The sequence below is a fragment of the Xenopus laevis genome, chromosome 9_10L, assembly GCF_017654675.1.
Source record: "Xenopus laevis strain J_2021 chromosome 9_10L, Xenopus_laevis_v10.1, whole genome shotgun sequence".
Classification (NCBI taxonomy): Eukaryota; Metazoa; Chordata; class Amphibia; order Anura; family Pipidae; genus Xenopus; species Xenopus laevis.
Window position 1 is genome coordinate 38,948,848 of NC_054387.1, and position 18,248 is coordinate 38,967,095.

Sequence of the window (18,248 nt, forward strand, 5' to 3'; positions counted from 1 at the left end):
AGAGAAGCAGCTTCAGAATCCATCATTAGTATGTGAAACACTGCTCCATTCTGATTTCTAGATTGTAAGCTCTATTGAGCAACACTCTTTTCACTTCTTTATTGATTAGTATGTTTTTGTATAAGAACAAAAATTTGCAGTCTTGCTCCTTCTAGGCAGAATTGTGTTTGTTGGTCCAAAAATGGAGTTGCACTTTGGAAGAGTGGGATAACAGGTATAGTGGGTAAAATGACAAAAGTAGGTCAAAAATAGCAAACAAAGGGCAAGATAGCCACAGTAATGCTTTAATATCAGTCTTGCCCAGCCTTTAGCCCTTTGACTGACGTTGCTATAGAACTGCCGCTAATAAAGATTTTCCTACTTCTAGTGACAGGTGTCTATATTAAACATTGATGGGCGAGACTGAGAGCAGCTGAAAGTATGCCCCAAGAATGCTACTTTTTCAGTTATTCTGAACAATTATAAAAGAATATTATCCCACTGCATGCAGCCATAACAGTCACATATACGACCCGCCGAAGTACTTGACAGGTCTCTGTCACTGTGCCTTTCCTAAACCCTGAGAAAAAATGTGGTAACTCTAGCCCAGATGTCACGCACAGTAATTATCTAGCTGCTATTTTTAACACTTTGTTACCATTCTCATAGTAAATTAGTAGCAAAGATTTGACCAAGTCATAGTTTGTACACCAAGGACATATGGGTGCAATATATGATTAGGCACAAATGTGAAACCATACTCAAGAGTTACAGTAAAACGCCAATGTCTATTGAGGACCAAAAGCCTGCCATAGTTATTGACTGCACAATTAATTGAATGCTTGTGGCCTCTTATATTTAGCCTAGACAAGACATTGCTCCTGAAAATGACAACACTGAAGCGAGTTACTTTAGATATGGCCAAAAATGTATCTTAAAATAATGTAAAAATCTCTGTTACTACATTGTTACTGTCCATCCTGTGTGTCTTTAAAGCTGGCCATAGATGCAAAGATCCGATCGTACGAATCATCGTACGATCGGACTTTCCCATCTCCCGACCCGCCACTAACCATTCAGATCAAAGTCTTACCAGTCAGATTAGTTAAAGAACAGATCAGCAATGTTCTGCCCCTGACAGCAATCGTACGATATTTATGTCCAACCAAAGCTAGTGACAGTCTCCCACTGAAAATCGTACGATCGGCAATACACGCAGAGATATTATCGGCAGCCGACAGAAATTTTCTAACCTGTCCGATCGACCAAACGACTGATCTCCGCCGGACGAAAAATGTCGGGACTCTCCACACACGTTTCGAAAATCGTACGAATCCTCGATTCGTACGTTCAGATCTTTGCGTCTATGGCCAGCTTTAGAATGACTAGCAATACTGCGCTGATGCCAATCTGGACTATTTGCCATTGCAACTAAATATAAAGTGTGATACTGCTGTTGACATGCGATGATGGGGAACAAGCAGTGTCTAACTACATCTGTGGCTATGCAGCATTTACTGATTGCAAACATTTTAGGTCATTGTCTTCTGTGATGGCATGACATTCTATAACATGGTTACATACACAATCACACGTGTACATGCACATATATGGATACATGCCCCTACTGCCCATGCAATACGCATCAAAAGAACACTCCATGCCAGCACACACACTTATAGAACAGTTACCATGACATAATTCCACACCCCTTACCTTTAGTTCCTTGATTTTGGTCGGTGTAGTCACCTCTTCCTGCCCCTCTTCCCTGTGCCCATTTTCCCGGTGGTCCTCGTGGTTTTTCTCTGGTGAAGATTCATGGTTCTCATTTACAGCAGTCGGCAGCGAAAAGCCTGAGCAGGGGCAATGGGGGAACAAAAAATAAAGTAATTTTAATAAGATCAAAGAACCACTAAATATGAATCAAGCTAAGTATTTCAATAATTGTAATATTTAAGGGCTATATAAATTAGGGTGTCCACAAACATACCCATTTACGATATATAAACAAAAATTGGGACTTAACCCCCAATTATACACCCATAAGTATCCCAATATGAAAGATATTCAAACCATAAAGATGTAGAATAAAAGGCAATATTTATTCACAACCATGCCATACTGTAATGAGTTAAAACCAAATTAAAAACAAACGGTGCTACATATGGGAGGAGGGATCCCTCTCCTTTAAATACTAAGCCCCATCACCCGATTAAGATAAATCAGATGCGAGGAGTGCGCATATGAACCAATATGTACCCACTGGTATTCAATTTGTGCGCGGTAAAGGGCAAGTCTACCTGTTACTATATATCGTGCATTATATTATATATAGTAACAGATAGACTTGCCCTTTACCGCGTTTCCGGATTTTCGGATTCAGACTTTTTCCATCCTCTGGGTAGAATCCTTTTTTTTTCCACTAAAAATTTGAATTTTATAGTAAAAAAAACTAAAATCAGTGAGCCATGTGGTACTTAAAAACCTGCACATGCATCAAGCAGGTCTCAAGTTCCAATGCATCTAATATACACAAGTTTGTTGTGATGGGAGCATTTATAATCACATTGTGTTGTGTTTATATGTGTCTTCCTTGCAATTGGGCCTGTACTTATTTATGTGTTTAGAAGTGTGTGTGACAGCCATTGTAAACTGTGTCTGTAAAGCCCTCTGAGGTCAGGACAGGCACAGCTCCAAACACATGCGTAAACATATACCTCAATACACAAACTCTCATAAACAGTGTTACATAACAACAAGTGAACGCAGCAAGTAAAAGCATCCGCACAATTTTTGGTTTGCCTGTAAGTTACCAAGAGCTGCACCCAGTCAGACAAAGCTTGGAAACTCACATAGTACCAAATGGGGTACTTCATTTAGACTGGGCCAGGTGGCTTCTCACTCCTGGACCTGAACATTGACCTGGTTGCAGATAACTCAAGAGCAGCAACTTCCAGGCAAGACAAGGCGGTTTAAACTACCTGAAATGCTGGGAAAATATTGCACCTTGCAGGGCTTTTTGGAGCCATATTTGTTTTATTTATAGGGCCTTTATTTATAGCCAAACTTTATCTCTTTATAACTTTATGCAGAAATAAGAAAAAAAATGTACTTCTATAACTCAAGGGTATTTTTGTCTAATTTTCACTAAAACCCAGCAACAAAGTACTGCCCCTTCCTAACAGGAACATATTCATTAAATGGAAATCTGTTCTTAAAATATCCTTCTAAAGTTATAAGAGCAGTATGTCATTGAACAGTTAATCCACCACTTTCTGTTTTCAAGGAGGCTGGGTGCTAGCATGCATACACTGTTGTTACTAACTGACGCTGGTTCAATTTTAGTCGGGCTCATTTATCAACACTGGGCAGATCTGCACCTGGGCAGTACCCTATGTCAACCAATCAAATATTTGCTTTCATTGTTCTACCTGTAGCTAGATAAAAAATCTAATTGATTATTAGTTGCTATAGGTTGCTACGCAGTGTTAATAAAAGTGCCCCAGTTCTAAAGCCATATATTTTGCACTTCCAGGTAAGGAGTTAAGCAGTGGCAGGCAATTGGAAAACAACCCCTGCCCCGGCTCAAATGTCAATAAAGGCAGCGATATGCAGGCAAAGTGATCAATAAACTGACCATTATCCATAGTATATGGATTTTATTTAAAAATGTCAGCCCACATGCCAAAAATCTATTGCAATTTTGTTGCTACGTTTATGTCCAGCTTGAGGATAAGTTCCAACACAGGAAGCAATGTACAGGTGTAGAATGTAAGAAAATATGGCAAACAGATACTGTCACTGGCTTAAGGCTAGGGCCTCATGACACTTTATTCGGCCATCAGAGAAACTCAGGCCGGGAATCTGTTGCCCCTCTGCTCCTCTTCTGCTTGCAAGATTTTGCATTTTGCACCGCAATCTGCTGTGCCTGCAGAATAGAATGGGAGCAGTGTGGTGGCGGATTCTCCACTCTAGGTTTAATACAGGATTAAAATAAATGGGCAAACAGAGGATTGCTAATCATGTAAAGAACTTTGCAATGCAAAAAAGTGTCTTGTGATTATTCCTATGTAGAAATCTATACTGTTTGTTAATCTAGGTTCTTATGCAGAGCAGAATATAGGAATAAACCCCTTTAAATTCAACTGTGTTTACAACAAAAGTTTTTTTTTACCAACGGCCCCATTCTGAGATCAATTCCCCAGTATACAGTATGTACTTGGAGGTATGTGTACTTGGAACAGTCATCACCAAAAGCTTCATCTAGCCAACCATTTCCTACCTCCTTCTTGGCTTTGAGACAGGGTGTAGCGTTTGCTAGAAGAGCGTTTAAAGTTAGGTGCCGGGCGGTCTATGAGGGCGCTTGCCTGTTGAGTCTGTGCCTGCGTGCGCCCGCTGTAACGGAACTTTGACCCCATCACTAGGAATCCCTTAGGGGCTGGTTCTGGGGACACAAGCCTAAAAAGTCAACAGCAGAGGTTTACATGTCATTCAATGAAATAATGTTTGCTGTTACATTCAGTACAGATCTGTCCATACAAACCAATATTTTTCTATTCCTGACCAAGAGATATATCAACACTAACTTCTAACTCCTTCTAATGTACTAAATAAGTTCCTGCAATCTAACCTCAGCTGCTACATTGACCCAATATATCTGTGGTGTCCCAACTCATCTGTGGTGTCAAGTTATTATTTCTAATTCTACTCCATGCAAAAGTCCAAAACATTAGGTTTGTAGACCAACCTGTGCACATGTTCTTACCTAACACATCTATTGCCCTTATTTTACCACTCCATCTATTCACTCTGTTGTTGTGCAGGCTAACAACTCTTTCAACACCCTTAGTAGTACCACTGAACTTACCGAAAGAACGTGTGGTGTTCTATGCAGACTTTCCACAAACGCTTTGCAGCTCGATGATTGGGCAGCTTGAAGCCAATGGTGCTTTCAAACTGCTCGTACTGAAGAAAGAGAAGTTAGAACATGATATCAGTAGGAGGCAAGTAGGGGAGACGATTTCCTTTATTTTCTAAAATGGGGCAGGATGGTCTTTAGTAGTGGCAGGGAACAGGAGAAAACATTCCTTCAAGGGTCCTTGAAGGAATGAAGGGTCCTATTATTTTGATAGAGCTGGACTGTCAGGTCTACAGCCCTTCAGCTGTTTAAGAAGAACATCTTCCAGTAACAACTGAAGGGCTGCAGAACGACTACTGTCTCCATCTTGCACCACTCTTTCTTCTATTATCCTCTTTGTTCCTACCTACAACTGCTGTTCTGGGCAGTTACCCTGATGTGGATCCCATAAAGACAACTTGGTATACCAGGAGCCTAATACAATCTTTTACTCACCTCCCCCGGTCGTATTTTAATGTAAAAGTTGCTCCTTTTGTAGGAAATCTTCAGGATTTTAGGCCAAGCAAAGCGGTTTATTCGCAGCCGGTCTCTGTAGATCAAAAGCCCATTGGCACAAACTCCCAGCATTATATCAATGCCCTCAGAGTCCTGCAGGCCAAGGAACATGAGTCAGCTGACTATGAATATTAATATGCTCAGCACATGAGAAGTTGTCGTGGAATTTAACAGACACAGACCAGGGTGAACACAACAAGGATATGGAAGATAAAGCTTTGCTGAATATATCACAACATTGGGTACCTTGGCATGATGTAGGTCCACTCCATACATAGACAGCTTCTTGGCATTTTCTAGAAAATGAATCTCTGCTTCTGCCGGAGTCATCCCCCTAAATTGTAAAAAAGAGCAATTGTCATGTGCATTAGGGATGCCCTCAACTGTCACATTCCATAAACCTCTTTCTGCAACCCCATCGCAGTGATTGTAACTACCTCCAGTAGAGAGCACACACTTTTTGTTCACACAAATACTCCCTTACCTGTATGTTTTGTGCAGTTCCATTATTCTCTCCTCCAGCTCTCGTGTCTGGTTGGGGGAGAAGCGCAGCTCGCTAACATAGTTCCCATGATGCTCCTCAGAATCATAGTCTCCCAATTCAGCCTGGACTGTATATGACCCAAGCAGGGCATGGGTGACAAAAGAGCATGGTAGGCGCCCACTGATGATGTCAGCCCGTAGCTGTAGGCACAGATAATACCTGCAAGACAATGATATACAGCAAACCAGTGGGAATTAATATAGTGTGGAAGACCCCATCTAGTGTTCCTAAACAGAATGTTTTGCTTTGTTCTACCATTGCACTTGTTCAATTGTGTGTGTGTGTAATGTTGAAAGAGAAACAGGCAGTTATACTATGTCAGACTTACTAATTAACTCCTTCAGGTCTACTTCTGCAAGCTTGCACACCAGCAACTATTTCACCTTGTGACTCTCAAGCTGAAATACAACTCCTATTAATGGAACTAGCTGGAGTCATTCCCTCAGGCAGAAATACTGTTTATTGAATGCAGATTCCGCTGTGAAAAATCCTCTACACTGACCAAAGAAATGAAGGACCCCCTATAAACCAGGAAACACATGACCAGATCCCCCTAGCCAATTTAACAATATGTGTGGTTCAACCCATGTTCTACACGTCTGATCACAAGGTCGGCTGGATTTGCACCACATTCAAGTCAGCCGACATCTGCCCACATGTTGGTACCTGTAGTACAACTGACCACACATCTCCCTGTTTTTCAGTTTTAGACATTTTTAGACTGTAAACTGTGTGATGGTTGGTGTTCATAGTCCTGATCATTGGGACACCAGTTACCCAATAATTAATAATTATACTTCTGTAGGTTAATCTGTGCAATTTGGTCCTCTGCAGTACCAATCTCTGATCTCTCATCTTATTCCAGTTTTAAGTGTCACTTATAATCTATAAGGACACACTGGACGATTTGTCGCCAACGTTTAAAAAAAGTAAATCGTGGCGACAAGACGATCGTCTTTTTTGAACAGACGATTCACAGCGACTATTGGCCCAGAGCGATTTGTATCCCATTACTCTGTGCGGTACGTGCTCCACCCAAACCGGAAACGGTTTGTGCTTCCCGCTGTAACCTGGCGTCTTTACGTTCTTGCGTTCTTGCGTCATTGCGTTCGCATTGTAATTTGAATACAATTGCTGCTACTTATCTGTATGTGTGTGCGTGTCTAGGAGAATTCAGTGCTTTTCTAAGTACATGCTATTTCTGATAAATCGCTCGGAAAAGGGTCTCAGTGCGTTTTGGAGCTACAGGCGATTCACAAACGCGCTGTGGGCACAGGAGCTGGCGTCTTTCATTTGTTTTTGTTCAGAGACAAAACGAGCGATATGTCGCCGCGATTTTCTTTTTAAAAACGTTGGCGACAAATCGTCCAGTGTGTCCTTACCCTAAGAGGCAAGGAAAAGACCCCTGCCAAGAGCTCTACTGCATGCAGATAAGAGAGTCCAATAATCTGGACTATTGGTCAGTCTTAAACTTCAAGCCACTCTTCTTGATGTAAAGCTGTGCCTTTTTGCTACTAATGTCACATTCTCGTCTGTATATCAGAGCCATTGTATCACTGCCGCTGCTGCTTTCATTACCCATTTTACTTAAACACTAACGATAGAAGGAATAAAAAGAGCATCCAGTAGAATTGTGTGGGTGGGAGAATAACTGGAGAGGAACAGACAGACACCAAGCAGGGAATTAATGAAGCAACTATTGTAAAATCCTTGTAAGAACCACACACACACAATGGCAAATCAGCTTATGCCACTGCACTAATAATGATTCCATCCAGGGATTGTGTTACACTACACAAGAATAGCAATACAACATCAGAGTTTTGCTTGTAAATCCCTCCTATTACCAATTTACGTTGACCGGCTCCCACTTCATGTTTTTACAGCTGCTGCAGGCTAAGGTCAGGATAGTATGAGTAATATTTGAATAAATGCATAAAATATGTTGGCCTCCCTGCTTATTGCATTGCACGCAAGGTATTGTGATCACCCACTTTCCAAGCAATAACCTGCATGTGGCATATTTTGCCAAATCATTTTCAGGTCCTCCAAAACAATTTATTTTATTTACTAATACACATTGAAATTGCTCTCTGAACAGGGGTCCTCTGCACTTCTGCCGCCTCCCAAGTGCACACAAACTCTGCCCCTGGACTAAAGGGACGAGATGAATGCAGTTCTTACTAAGAGTTCCACTATTAGTAGTGCCCTCTGTTGGCTACTTCATTTTCATGAACATGTTTTAGACTGCTTGGCTTTACAAAGGATTACTTTTTCAACAAAGAATCCCCCAGGCATGGGTGTTTCTCAACAAGAAAAGCCTTAAAAAGCATGTATTGTTCACTAAACCCATAAGTGGTCAGTATAATATCCCTGTAATCCATTTAGCTGACCTATATTGCATACCTTGTAATATCCTCTGTGAGCTGGGAAGGGTCTGGAGGATAGAACTTTACTGTGAAGCCAAATGTCCATGCACCACCTGCAGCGACAGAGACAGTTCATTATCCAAGTTTGAAAGTAAGGGAAACCTGGCACTTTTTATAAATTTGCTCCGTTTTTGACCAAATGGTTTGATCGTTTATGTGCTTTGCCTAATACATAATTAATTTGGGCATTGAACCCTTTTCAAGGCATCTATTGTGAATGGATAGTAAGCTCTGTGCCAGATAAGTATAATTTAGCAAGACAGTTCTCACTGACTGCAGTCTCCCTTTAGCAGGACAACTGTAGAATCTAGATTGCTAGTAGTAAATGACTTATCTAGCTGTGCTAGGCTGTAATAAATCAGGACTGACTAACCCAACCTCCCTAGCACCGGAACCTTCAGATGCCCCCAAGCACTTACAATGCTGTACTATCCATATGCTGGAAGCTTAAATAATAAACTTGGCTTAAATAAATACACACAGATGCTAAATATGAAATAATTAAACACTAAAATACATTGAAACAGATATGAACATTGATTTAGAAACTACAAGGCTCATTTACGAGCACCGCTTAAGCTGGCCATAGACACAAAGATAAAGACACACAAAGCAAAGGTTTATATGATTTTTCATACCATAGCAATCAGTTGTTTAGTCAGTATGACAGTTTAGAAGACTTCTGTTGGCTAAAGATAATATCTCTGCATCTATTGCTTGTCTGACGATATCAATGGGTGATTCTCACTACCAGTGGTGTAACTAGATATTACTGGGCCCCATAGCAAATTATTTTTCAGGCCGTCAAAATGTCTACAGATTGACCTATGTTACCAATATTTATTGAAACTGTATATGAATTAGGGCCTCACGGGGGCCCCTATACCTCTTGGGGCCCCTAGTCACTACTATTTGTGACACAGAACTTTCATACAATTGCACATAGTCTGATTTGTCCTTTTTACTACTTTATTTAAAGGAACAGTAACACCAACAACTGAAAGTGTTTTAAAAGAATGACAGTATACTGTACTGTTGCCCTACACTGGAGAACAACTTTATTATTTATTGTTTATTATACTTTATATAAACAAGCTGCTGTGCAGCAATGGAGGCAGCCATTCGAGCACAGGATACACAGTAGATAACCGATACGTACTGGAGAATCCCATTGTATACTACAGAGCTTATCTGTTATCTACTGTGTATCCTGTGCCTTTTCTCCTTTTTCAGCTTGGAATTGCTGCCCCTGCGCATCTGAATGACACTTCTGTCTGTGGGAAGGGGTCACCTAGGTACTTAAGTCACATTAATTTGCAATAAATCCATTTGGCTCCAGAATAAGCACAGGGTAAGTTCATACTCACTTTTGATCTGTTTCTTTATTTCTTTGGAAGGGTCCAGCCAGTTCTGTAATACAGAAGGTATGTAGAGATGAGAACAGACGTATCACACAACCATCATTTATGGGATGGAATTGCAACAGGCTACAATATGTTTCGAGCTAGTACGATCTTCAAAGGTAAGCCAACACAACTGGGGGTTGTTCATTTGTAAATAACTGTTAGTTGGGATGGCTATAGATATTAATGCTGCCCACTCAAAGTTGTGAACATGATTTCACCTTTTGACTGTCAGTGTCGCAGAAGGTCAGGCCAAAGTAATCTTTTTCCAGAAGGTTGAGTTGCCCACACACCGTATTGAACAGGACCTGCCCTCGAGCGTGCTTCTGTTAGGGAGAAAGAGACCTAAATACAGTGGCGTAAATAGATATTACTGGGCCCCACAGCAAATTATTTTTCAGGCCCCCAAAATGTTTAGAGGTTGACTTGTTTCTCCAATATTTATTGAAATTGTATATGAATTAGGGCCTCGTGGGGCCCCTATACCTCCTGGGCCCCCCTGCAGCCGCAGGGTCTGCTTCCTCTATAGTTACGCCCCTGCCTAAATAGTAACAGTTCTTCTGCATATTTTTATCTTGAATTTTTCCCCGTAAGTGTATAAATATGAGATTATCACAAGGAATGCTGGATATATTCCCTTGGCTCATACTTGCCTTATTGCCTAGTGCTTGAGTTAGTGGCAAACCCATACAGAACCTGCTCTGACTCTTCCTTGTCAGGAGAATAAAGCAGGAATGAAAGAGTTCCTATTTAAAGGGTGGTTCACCTTCACAGTAACTTTTAGTATGTTTTAGAATTCAAGTTATTTTTCAAATGGTCTTCATTATTTTTTTTAATAGTTTTTTTTAAATTATTTGTGTTTTTATTCTGACCCTTTTGAACTTTCAAAAGATGATTTGGACAAAAGGGAAATTAGGACCCTAGCAACCAGATAGCTGAAATGGCAAACTAGAGAGCTGCTGAATAAAAAGCTAAATAACTCAAGAACCACAAGTAATAAAAAATTAAAACCAATTGCAAATAGTCTCAGAATATCACTCACTACATCATACGTAAGGTGAACAACTCCTTTAAAGCTTGAATTCCATTTAAGAAGTTCTGTTGAGGCTGAGGCCTATTCATCTTCTATTGGAATACAAATAGAAAAGGGTATATTATGCCAGAAACTTTAAAATTTGGAGGCTGATGCTGGGAGCTTTTCAAGCTGTGTGTAGAGGTTTAATAATAATAACAAGGGCAACAAGTTGTGCATCACTAGTGTAAATACATATGGGACAAAGAGTGCCCAAACTACATCCTTGTGGCCTACAGCTACTGCTAGTTATCTCCTGTAGATGCCAAGGCCCATTTCACAGGTATCCACTGAATTGCAACAGGTTACTCACCTCTACCTCACAATCATAGTTGGAAGAATCCAACAGTGTTACCCTGCAAAGAGCATTCTTGGGTTTCCTGGAATGTTTTTGGGGCGATCGCTGCATGTGGGTGGGTGTTGTTCGTTCTGGTGGCATGTCCGCTCTCTCTTCTCCCTGTTGGTTCATTCAAGACACATTAGGGAAACTGCTAATCTCAGTACCAAGTCTTGCTTGTAACAGCTTTGATTAGTTAGCACTATAATGATTAAGAAGGGATACTTTAACCTCCTATACATCAGGGGAATGCACAAGACCCAATTTCCAATAAAAATTTAACTGCAAAGACCTGTGTCAACTGCAAGAGCTACTGCACATTTTGCATTGAAACCTACACCTGCAACTGAATAACAAATTAATTCAACTTCATGACCCAAAAAATGGATTATAGTGACTCAATTTATGAAGCATGGAGATGGTGGCTCCTAAAAATGCTGGCAGAATGCTCTGATGCATTTAGACAAAATGCATGTACTACTGTACCACACATACACCACATCGCAAGATATAGCTACAATGATATTGTGTACCAATGAGCGGGGTAACTACTAGGGGAGCAGGGTATGCAAATGCACCGGGGTCCACACCCAAAATAAATTATTTAAGTAGCTATTGAACTCCACTTACCTCCCCAGGTCTCTGTACATTTTCAGTAGCTCCTGGTCTCTCTACATTGTTAGCAGGTGCATAGGAGGCATCTTGGGCATGTAGTGCAGGATTAGATACTCCATCCTGTGCAGGGCCCTCGGGGCCAGGAGGAAGTTCTGTCTCTGACCCCAGTTCTGTCGTCATGGTGACTGCTCAGTCTGATCAAGCAGGAGCTACAGAGGAAGACAGCATGGAGAGAAAATGTCACTTTAAATCAGATGAAAAATAATAAAAATAGATATATTAAATTGAGTGGCGCCACAATCAGGCATGATAACCTTCAATCATCCACTCAGCAAGAATCCCAGCAACTGAAGCTTTATGATCTCCCAGCCGGCATATATTCCTCTACATTAAAACGGGCTGGCATTCGCAGAGCCTGTCCTGATAATTATAGTTACTGTCTTAAGCCAAGACAGATAATGTGTAGTTAAAGGATCCCCTACAATACATTACATTGTATCCCAGCACTGTAAGCTGATAATTAGCAGCCCACTGAGAGCAGTGCATACCAATCAGAAAGGTAGTGATCTCTGAGACTGGTTACCAGCAGCTAGAAGGCGAGTGCAGATTATTTTGAAAGCCAGCATTGCATGGGTCTCTCCTTTAGTGCTCCCTGCCTCCTACCATATGCAGAAATCTCTCTCTCCACCCACGTACAGTGACTACAGATTATTCAGATGGGGTGTGAAGATAAAGGGATCCCCAGCCCCCTCACAGAATTGATTAATTTATATGGCACATACTGTTTAATGTACTATGTAAGTAGGGTTGCCACCTGGCCGGTAAAAAATTATGGTCTATCCCAATGTTATTAATAGGGAAAAAACATCAGAAAGCATATTTCAAGCTGGAACCTCTAACCATGGTCTTGCAACCAAGGAGGGTTAACTCCTACAGTTTGAGAAACTTTACTCTAGCTGGAAAGCTCCTTATAGAGCTCTGCACAGGTCTAGTTGGATGAAAATGGTCCTGACTTGCTAGCCTACAGCAGGACCCACTGCATTTTTAGCTGCTTGGACTCACAACACGATGTGACCCGAAACAATTGAATCCTCAACCAGACCTAAAACTAGAGGTGACATCAAAATAAGCAAAAAAAGTGCCGACATCTTCACACCCAGGATGCTTATTATGTAAGGACAGTGGAGAAAATGGGAAGAGTATCCGAGAAGCCTATTTTGTTACCCAGTGTCCTATACCCCCACCATAGCCACATTTTAACCACATTCAAACAAGTTCCTCCTTTTTTTCAGGGAACCCACCCTGCTGCAGAACTCTTTCCTTGAAATCTAGTTAAATGCTACCATATCAGTGCATTTCCAAAGTATGGATACGTGGGGACATTATATAGTGGCGTATACAGCGTGTATAAAAGGGCAATGCATACTGGCTACTTTATTTATTATTAGTAAATGTATTTATAAAGCACCAACATATTCCAGAGCACTGTTCAGTAGAAGGGTGTATACATATGAATTTCATACAGATACGCTTTAGAAGGTAAAGAGAGCTCTGTTAAATAGAGGTAATAATCTTAATGTGAATTAGGGGCATTGATTTAAATACATAAGTTGCTAAGAACACACTTTCCCAGTGCAGCAGACTGGAGTACAGATGGCTAAACAAAGGACAATTAAGTCCTTTTCAGGTTAATTGGTTAATCAATGCATACTGTGCAGCCTGAGACAATCAGACTGGCCATTTACAATCTGTGCATGATCAGCTGGTCATCCAGAGGAGTAACTATAGAGGAAGCAGACCCTGCGGCTGCAGGGAGCCCCAGAAGTGTAGGACCCCCAGTAAGGCCTTAATTAATGAGCAATTTCTTCTCATTAGTTTTTATTTTACTAACTGTTTTAGAAATACAAGTAAGTATCACAGTAAGAAATATGCATTATTATTTCCAGGCTAACAATACATTTGAAAAGCAATTTTCAATATATCTTGACAGAATAGGTCAATTTACTGATGTTTTGGGCCCTAAATTGAATTTGCTGTGGGACCACAGTAACCTCTAGTTACACCACTGTGGTCATGAGCTAACATCATTGCATGGGGTATTCCTGCTTACAAGTGTGTTAGTGCTAAAATGGCTGCACAATTCGTACTTGTGCCCATACGTGCACCTTTGCACCTTCCTGCTACTCGTTACCCAGGGTTTTATTTTCTATATAGTCACCCCTGAAGTCACATGCCTAGGGTGGCAGCTTCAGGAGGTGGCTGTTGCAAAGTTGCATTCAAATTAGAGGCAAGTGTCAGAATTCTAGGCTCAAACTTCTCATTTTGGGTAAACAAAAAAATAGGATTAATTATTCCCACTTTGCACTGTGCAGTTTGTCCATAAATGAGCTTTTCAGATACTTGCACCATTTAGGTCAATGTATTTGTATAAATGAATCACTTAGGGCTCTTACACACGGCCGTTTTTGCAGCACGCAGCATGTTGCATTTCACCTGCGTTCAGCGATATACATGCATCTGTGTGAGTACAGCCCCCTTCACAATAATTGAGTGCGTCTACTCCTGCGGCTGAACGGATGAAAGCGCAACGCAGGGGAGCGCAGGCAAAAACAGCCGTGTGTAAGGGCCCTAATGATTACTCCATGTGGCATGTGTAAGAGGCCTGCACTTCGACATAGGATTCTGAGCAGTCAGCCTGTTTGTTGGGCTAAATCAGTGCAGTCTTGCTCTTCATAAATTTCTATCAACCTGATGCTCAAACTCTGTCCAGTGTTGTGTCACCAGCCATGGTACAGCCTAATATATTATAATGGTCCGCTGCTAAACTGGTCTGAACTAATATAGCATTTTATACGATTGCTGATATATTATATATATTATTATTCTGTAAATGCAACTCTATCTGACTGTACAATCATACTATGCAACCTGTGGCGGAACTACCGGGGGAGCAAGGGGTGCGAGCGGGCCAGGGCCCGCACCCCCTCAGGGCCCCCCCGGCAGCCCGTGCGCACCCGTGCGCCACTGACAAATGCGGGCAGTACGGAGGGGGGCGGTGCCCGGCTGCGCGTCACGCACCAGGGCCTGCCCCCTCCAGTTACGCTACTGTATGCAACTGTGATTAACTATATGTAATGTGTATGTAATGACAGGCAGTCATTTTACTGAATATTCATTCTTTCTGCATGTTTTTTGGTTTCTTTTCGTATGTATTTTCCCTGGGGTGAATTTTACTCATTGACATATTTTCTCCTGTGCCAAGTGATAGTAATTCTTACAAACAAGAAGTCATATTTTTTTTCGTCTTTGCTATAAATTAAGACGTTTTCTGGAGCATGTGTATTATTTTATTTGTAATTATTTTTTGCCCTGAGGAGAGAGTGCTATACGGGGCATAAAGTGCTTTCTGAGAGAGCCAGGTGTCACTCTGTGTTCTGAGCAAGTGTCAGTCAGGCTTGACAACCCACCAAAAATAAATTTTTACTGCCCCCCCCCATTTGTACATTGTACTATTTTGTTTTACTGCCATTTTATGGACAGTGATTTTGTATGATGTAACAAAAGCACAGGGCTCAGGGAAAAAAATTTTTTAAATGAAAATGTTGTTTAATTCTTCTAAATGGTTAAGTAGAGGGCAGGAACTAGGGGTAGGCAGAAGAGGCACATTCCTAGGGTGCAAAACTTGGGGGTGACAGGCACATACAAGGTAAAAGGTTAAGAGGGTGCCTCTTTCTGATGACAGAGCGTGCTGACGCAGGCCATCCGCTCACGCCCGCGCATCCTTATTTGCGGGACGCACCATGGAATACATTTGGGATCACCCCGTTTGCTGCAAAAACAGGTATTGGCTATCTTTTTCATATATTATATTCTTAGCTACAACACCTCCAGCAGTTCCTCATTATTCCCTTTTCTATAACCCTAAAATCTTAAAGCATGTACAAACAAAGTCTCCAAGACAAGCTATGCTGGGAATTCTGTCTCTTTTTTGCAATGTCACCCAACTGGTTCTGTGAGATACATGGATGGGAAAGAGTTCCACTTGACATGGCACAGGCACAGGTGGCATGGTTGGTAAACCCGAATAAAGGGGAATAGCCTCTCTTCTGGTAAACACAGGGCTGCAATCCGAGGGGGACATACAGGACCTGTGTCAGTGGCCCATAATGCAAAGGAAAGTTGGAGTTTATTGCAAAGGGTTTAGGAGTTTGGGCAGATCTATTCCATGTAAATGCTCCATGCTTTGGCCGAACCCGACCTTCTAAACAAGAACACTGCTTTGATTAATTTGAGCTGGTAGTCAGTGAACGCACTTGGCAGGCAGTCATTTGTTATGGGTACATGGCTGAAGCCTCCTAAATCATATCATTCCAGGGCCCAGCAATCATATCCGAGTAGTATGGCCTATCACAGGCATTTCCAAAATGGCCACAGAGCTTATATTTTATTATTTTTGTTCTGTACTAATAATTAAAGAAATATCCTTCATATAATCACTCAGTTTTAACAAATTAACTCATATCCAATAGCAAAAAGTGCAAAATGAATCATATATAAGGATCTTTATTTACTACAATTTGATTCATACAAAGCATCTTGAATTTCTTGTCTTTTTTTTGTCCTTTAAGTAAGGCAAAATGCCAGTTGCGGGAATCTTGGGGCTGGCTGTCATTGCATGCTTGCTGTCATATTGCAGTCTTGGCTGTGAGAATATGGGGATATTATGGTTATGGACAGGCCAACCTTAGATGCACTAATGGCTGTTTCCTCCAAGGCAGCTGTGAATTTATTGATCATGTCTGTATTTAAGCCAAAGAGCCTCTTTAAGAGAAAGTGACGTGTTTATACAGAGCATGGCTCCCATGGGACTCAAACAGCTTTTCTGCAATAAACCATTTATGTGTACGCTAAGTAGCTTGGGAGTTGGGACGGGACAAGTTTAACCCTTTTGCCTTCAAAACCATTATGTGAATCAAACATTGCTAGTCAGGTGAAATAAGGGAGTCCATTTGAAACTGACAGTGAGGGCCCCTTGGGTAGAAAGATTGCTAGATGCAACTTAACCTGCAACCATCCAGCTGGTCTGAATTACAACTCCCAGCAGCCTTCAGCTGTAATTCAAGCAGATCTAGAGAGCTGCAGGTTGTACATCCTTATTATATATCCAGGGGCGATCCTGGCCCCTCCGCCGCCTGAGGCAGCAGCAGTTGCTGCTGCCCCCCCTCCCCTGGAAATTTGCTCTTAAAGTACCAGGAGAAGCATTTTTGCTGCCCCTGGTACCTAGTGGGGCGCTGCTACCTGAGGCGACAGCCTCAACTCGCCTCATTGGCGAAGCACCCCTGTATATATCATTCCAACCCCCCTCCGATGGGCCTCAACCTTCTGGCATTGCTAGGGGCCCACAATTCAACTACCTACAATTCAAACCATGCTTTTTAGACGTAATGTCAGAGCACTTAACCCTTAAGCCACAATTCATAACAACCAGGCTTTTAAAGGAAACCATATCTAAAGCACCTCTCAAACTGCTGTAAAGCATTATAGTGAAGTGATAAATATTTATATTGCCTGTTATGCACAGACCACACCCCCCACTTCACCTAAATAAATAGGGGAGACTCCCAAAAAATATAAAAGCATGTACATCTCTTAAAGTAGCCCCTTTACTCCTTTAAGAAACATAGCATCTGTGTCACCATGATAAAACAAAAATAATTTGTAGGGAATTCATATTTAATTAATTTACTTTCCAGCAATCATTGTGGGTATATATCCATGCCACATTAAAGGGTAGGGCCTTTCAGAAGTGGTTACACTATGTCAATCTTGTGTACAACACTGTACAGTTGGTTGTTCTTATGCTTCTCTGTAGAACAAAACAATAATCCCAATATTATTGTAGCCTCTACCTTACGTCACCTTTCTGGTTGCAAGGGGTCAAAACTTTAGACTAAAGCTGGCCATAGATGCAAAGATCCGATCGTACGAATCATCGTACGATCGGACTTTCCCATCTCCCGACCCGCCACTAACCATTCAGATCAAAGTCTTACCAGTCAGATTAGTTAAAGAACAGATCAGCAATGTTCTGCCCCTGACAGCAATCGTACGATATCTATGTCCAACCAAAGCTAGTGACAGTCTCCCACTGAAAATCGTACGATCGGCAATACATGCAGAGATATTATCGGCAGCCAACAGAAATTTTCTAACCTGTCCGATCGACCAAACGACCGATCTCCGCCATACGAAAAATATCGGGACTCTCCACACACGGTTCGAAAATCGTACGAATCCTCGATTCGTACGATCAGATCTTTGCGTCTATGGCCATCTTAAGATGGCCATACACGGGCAGATTAAAGCTGCCAATATTGGTCCTTTAGATTGATTCGGCAGCTTATCTGCCAGTATATGGGGGTTTCCAAAGGGATCGATTGATATCTGGCCAAGGAC

General features: G+C 41.5%; 1 protein-coding gene across 4 annotated transcripts in view; it reads right to left on the bottom strand.

Annotated features, from left to right (window-relative positions):
* LOC108704607 (band 4.1-like protein 1) overlaps positions 1-18,248 on the bottom strand; it is a 61,224-nt gene that overhangs the window by 21,737 nt on the left and 21,239 nt on the right. For all 4 annotated transcript variants that reach the window (XM_018241237.2, XM_041576951.1, XM_018241235.2 and 1 more), the window contains exons 2-12: positions 11,808-12,001; positions 11,154-11,297; positions 9,990-10,094; positions 9,733-9,775; positions 8,343-8,418; positions 5,877-6,095; positions 5,639-5,726; positions 5,333-5,485; positions 4,847-4,944; positions 4,262-4,437; positions 1,696-1,832 (exon numbers count right to left, since the gene is read on the bottom strand). In XM_018241237.2, coding sequence (XP_018096726.1) covers positions 1,696-1,832; positions 4,262-4,437; positions 4,847-4,944; positions 5,333-5,485; positions 5,639-5,726; positions 5,877-6,095; positions 8,343-8,418; positions 9,733-9,775; positions 9,990-10,094; positions 11,154-11,297; positions 11,808-11,972 — 1,404 coding nt within the window. In that variant the 5' untranslated portion in view covers positions 11,973-12,001. The remainder of the gene's footprint in view (positions 1-1,695; positions 1,833-4,261; positions 4,438-4,846; positions 4,945-5,332; positions 5,486-5,638; positions 5,727-5,876; positions 6,096-8,342; positions 8,419-9,732; positions 9,776-9,989; positions 10,095-11,153; positions 11,298-11,807; positions 12,002-18,248) is intronic.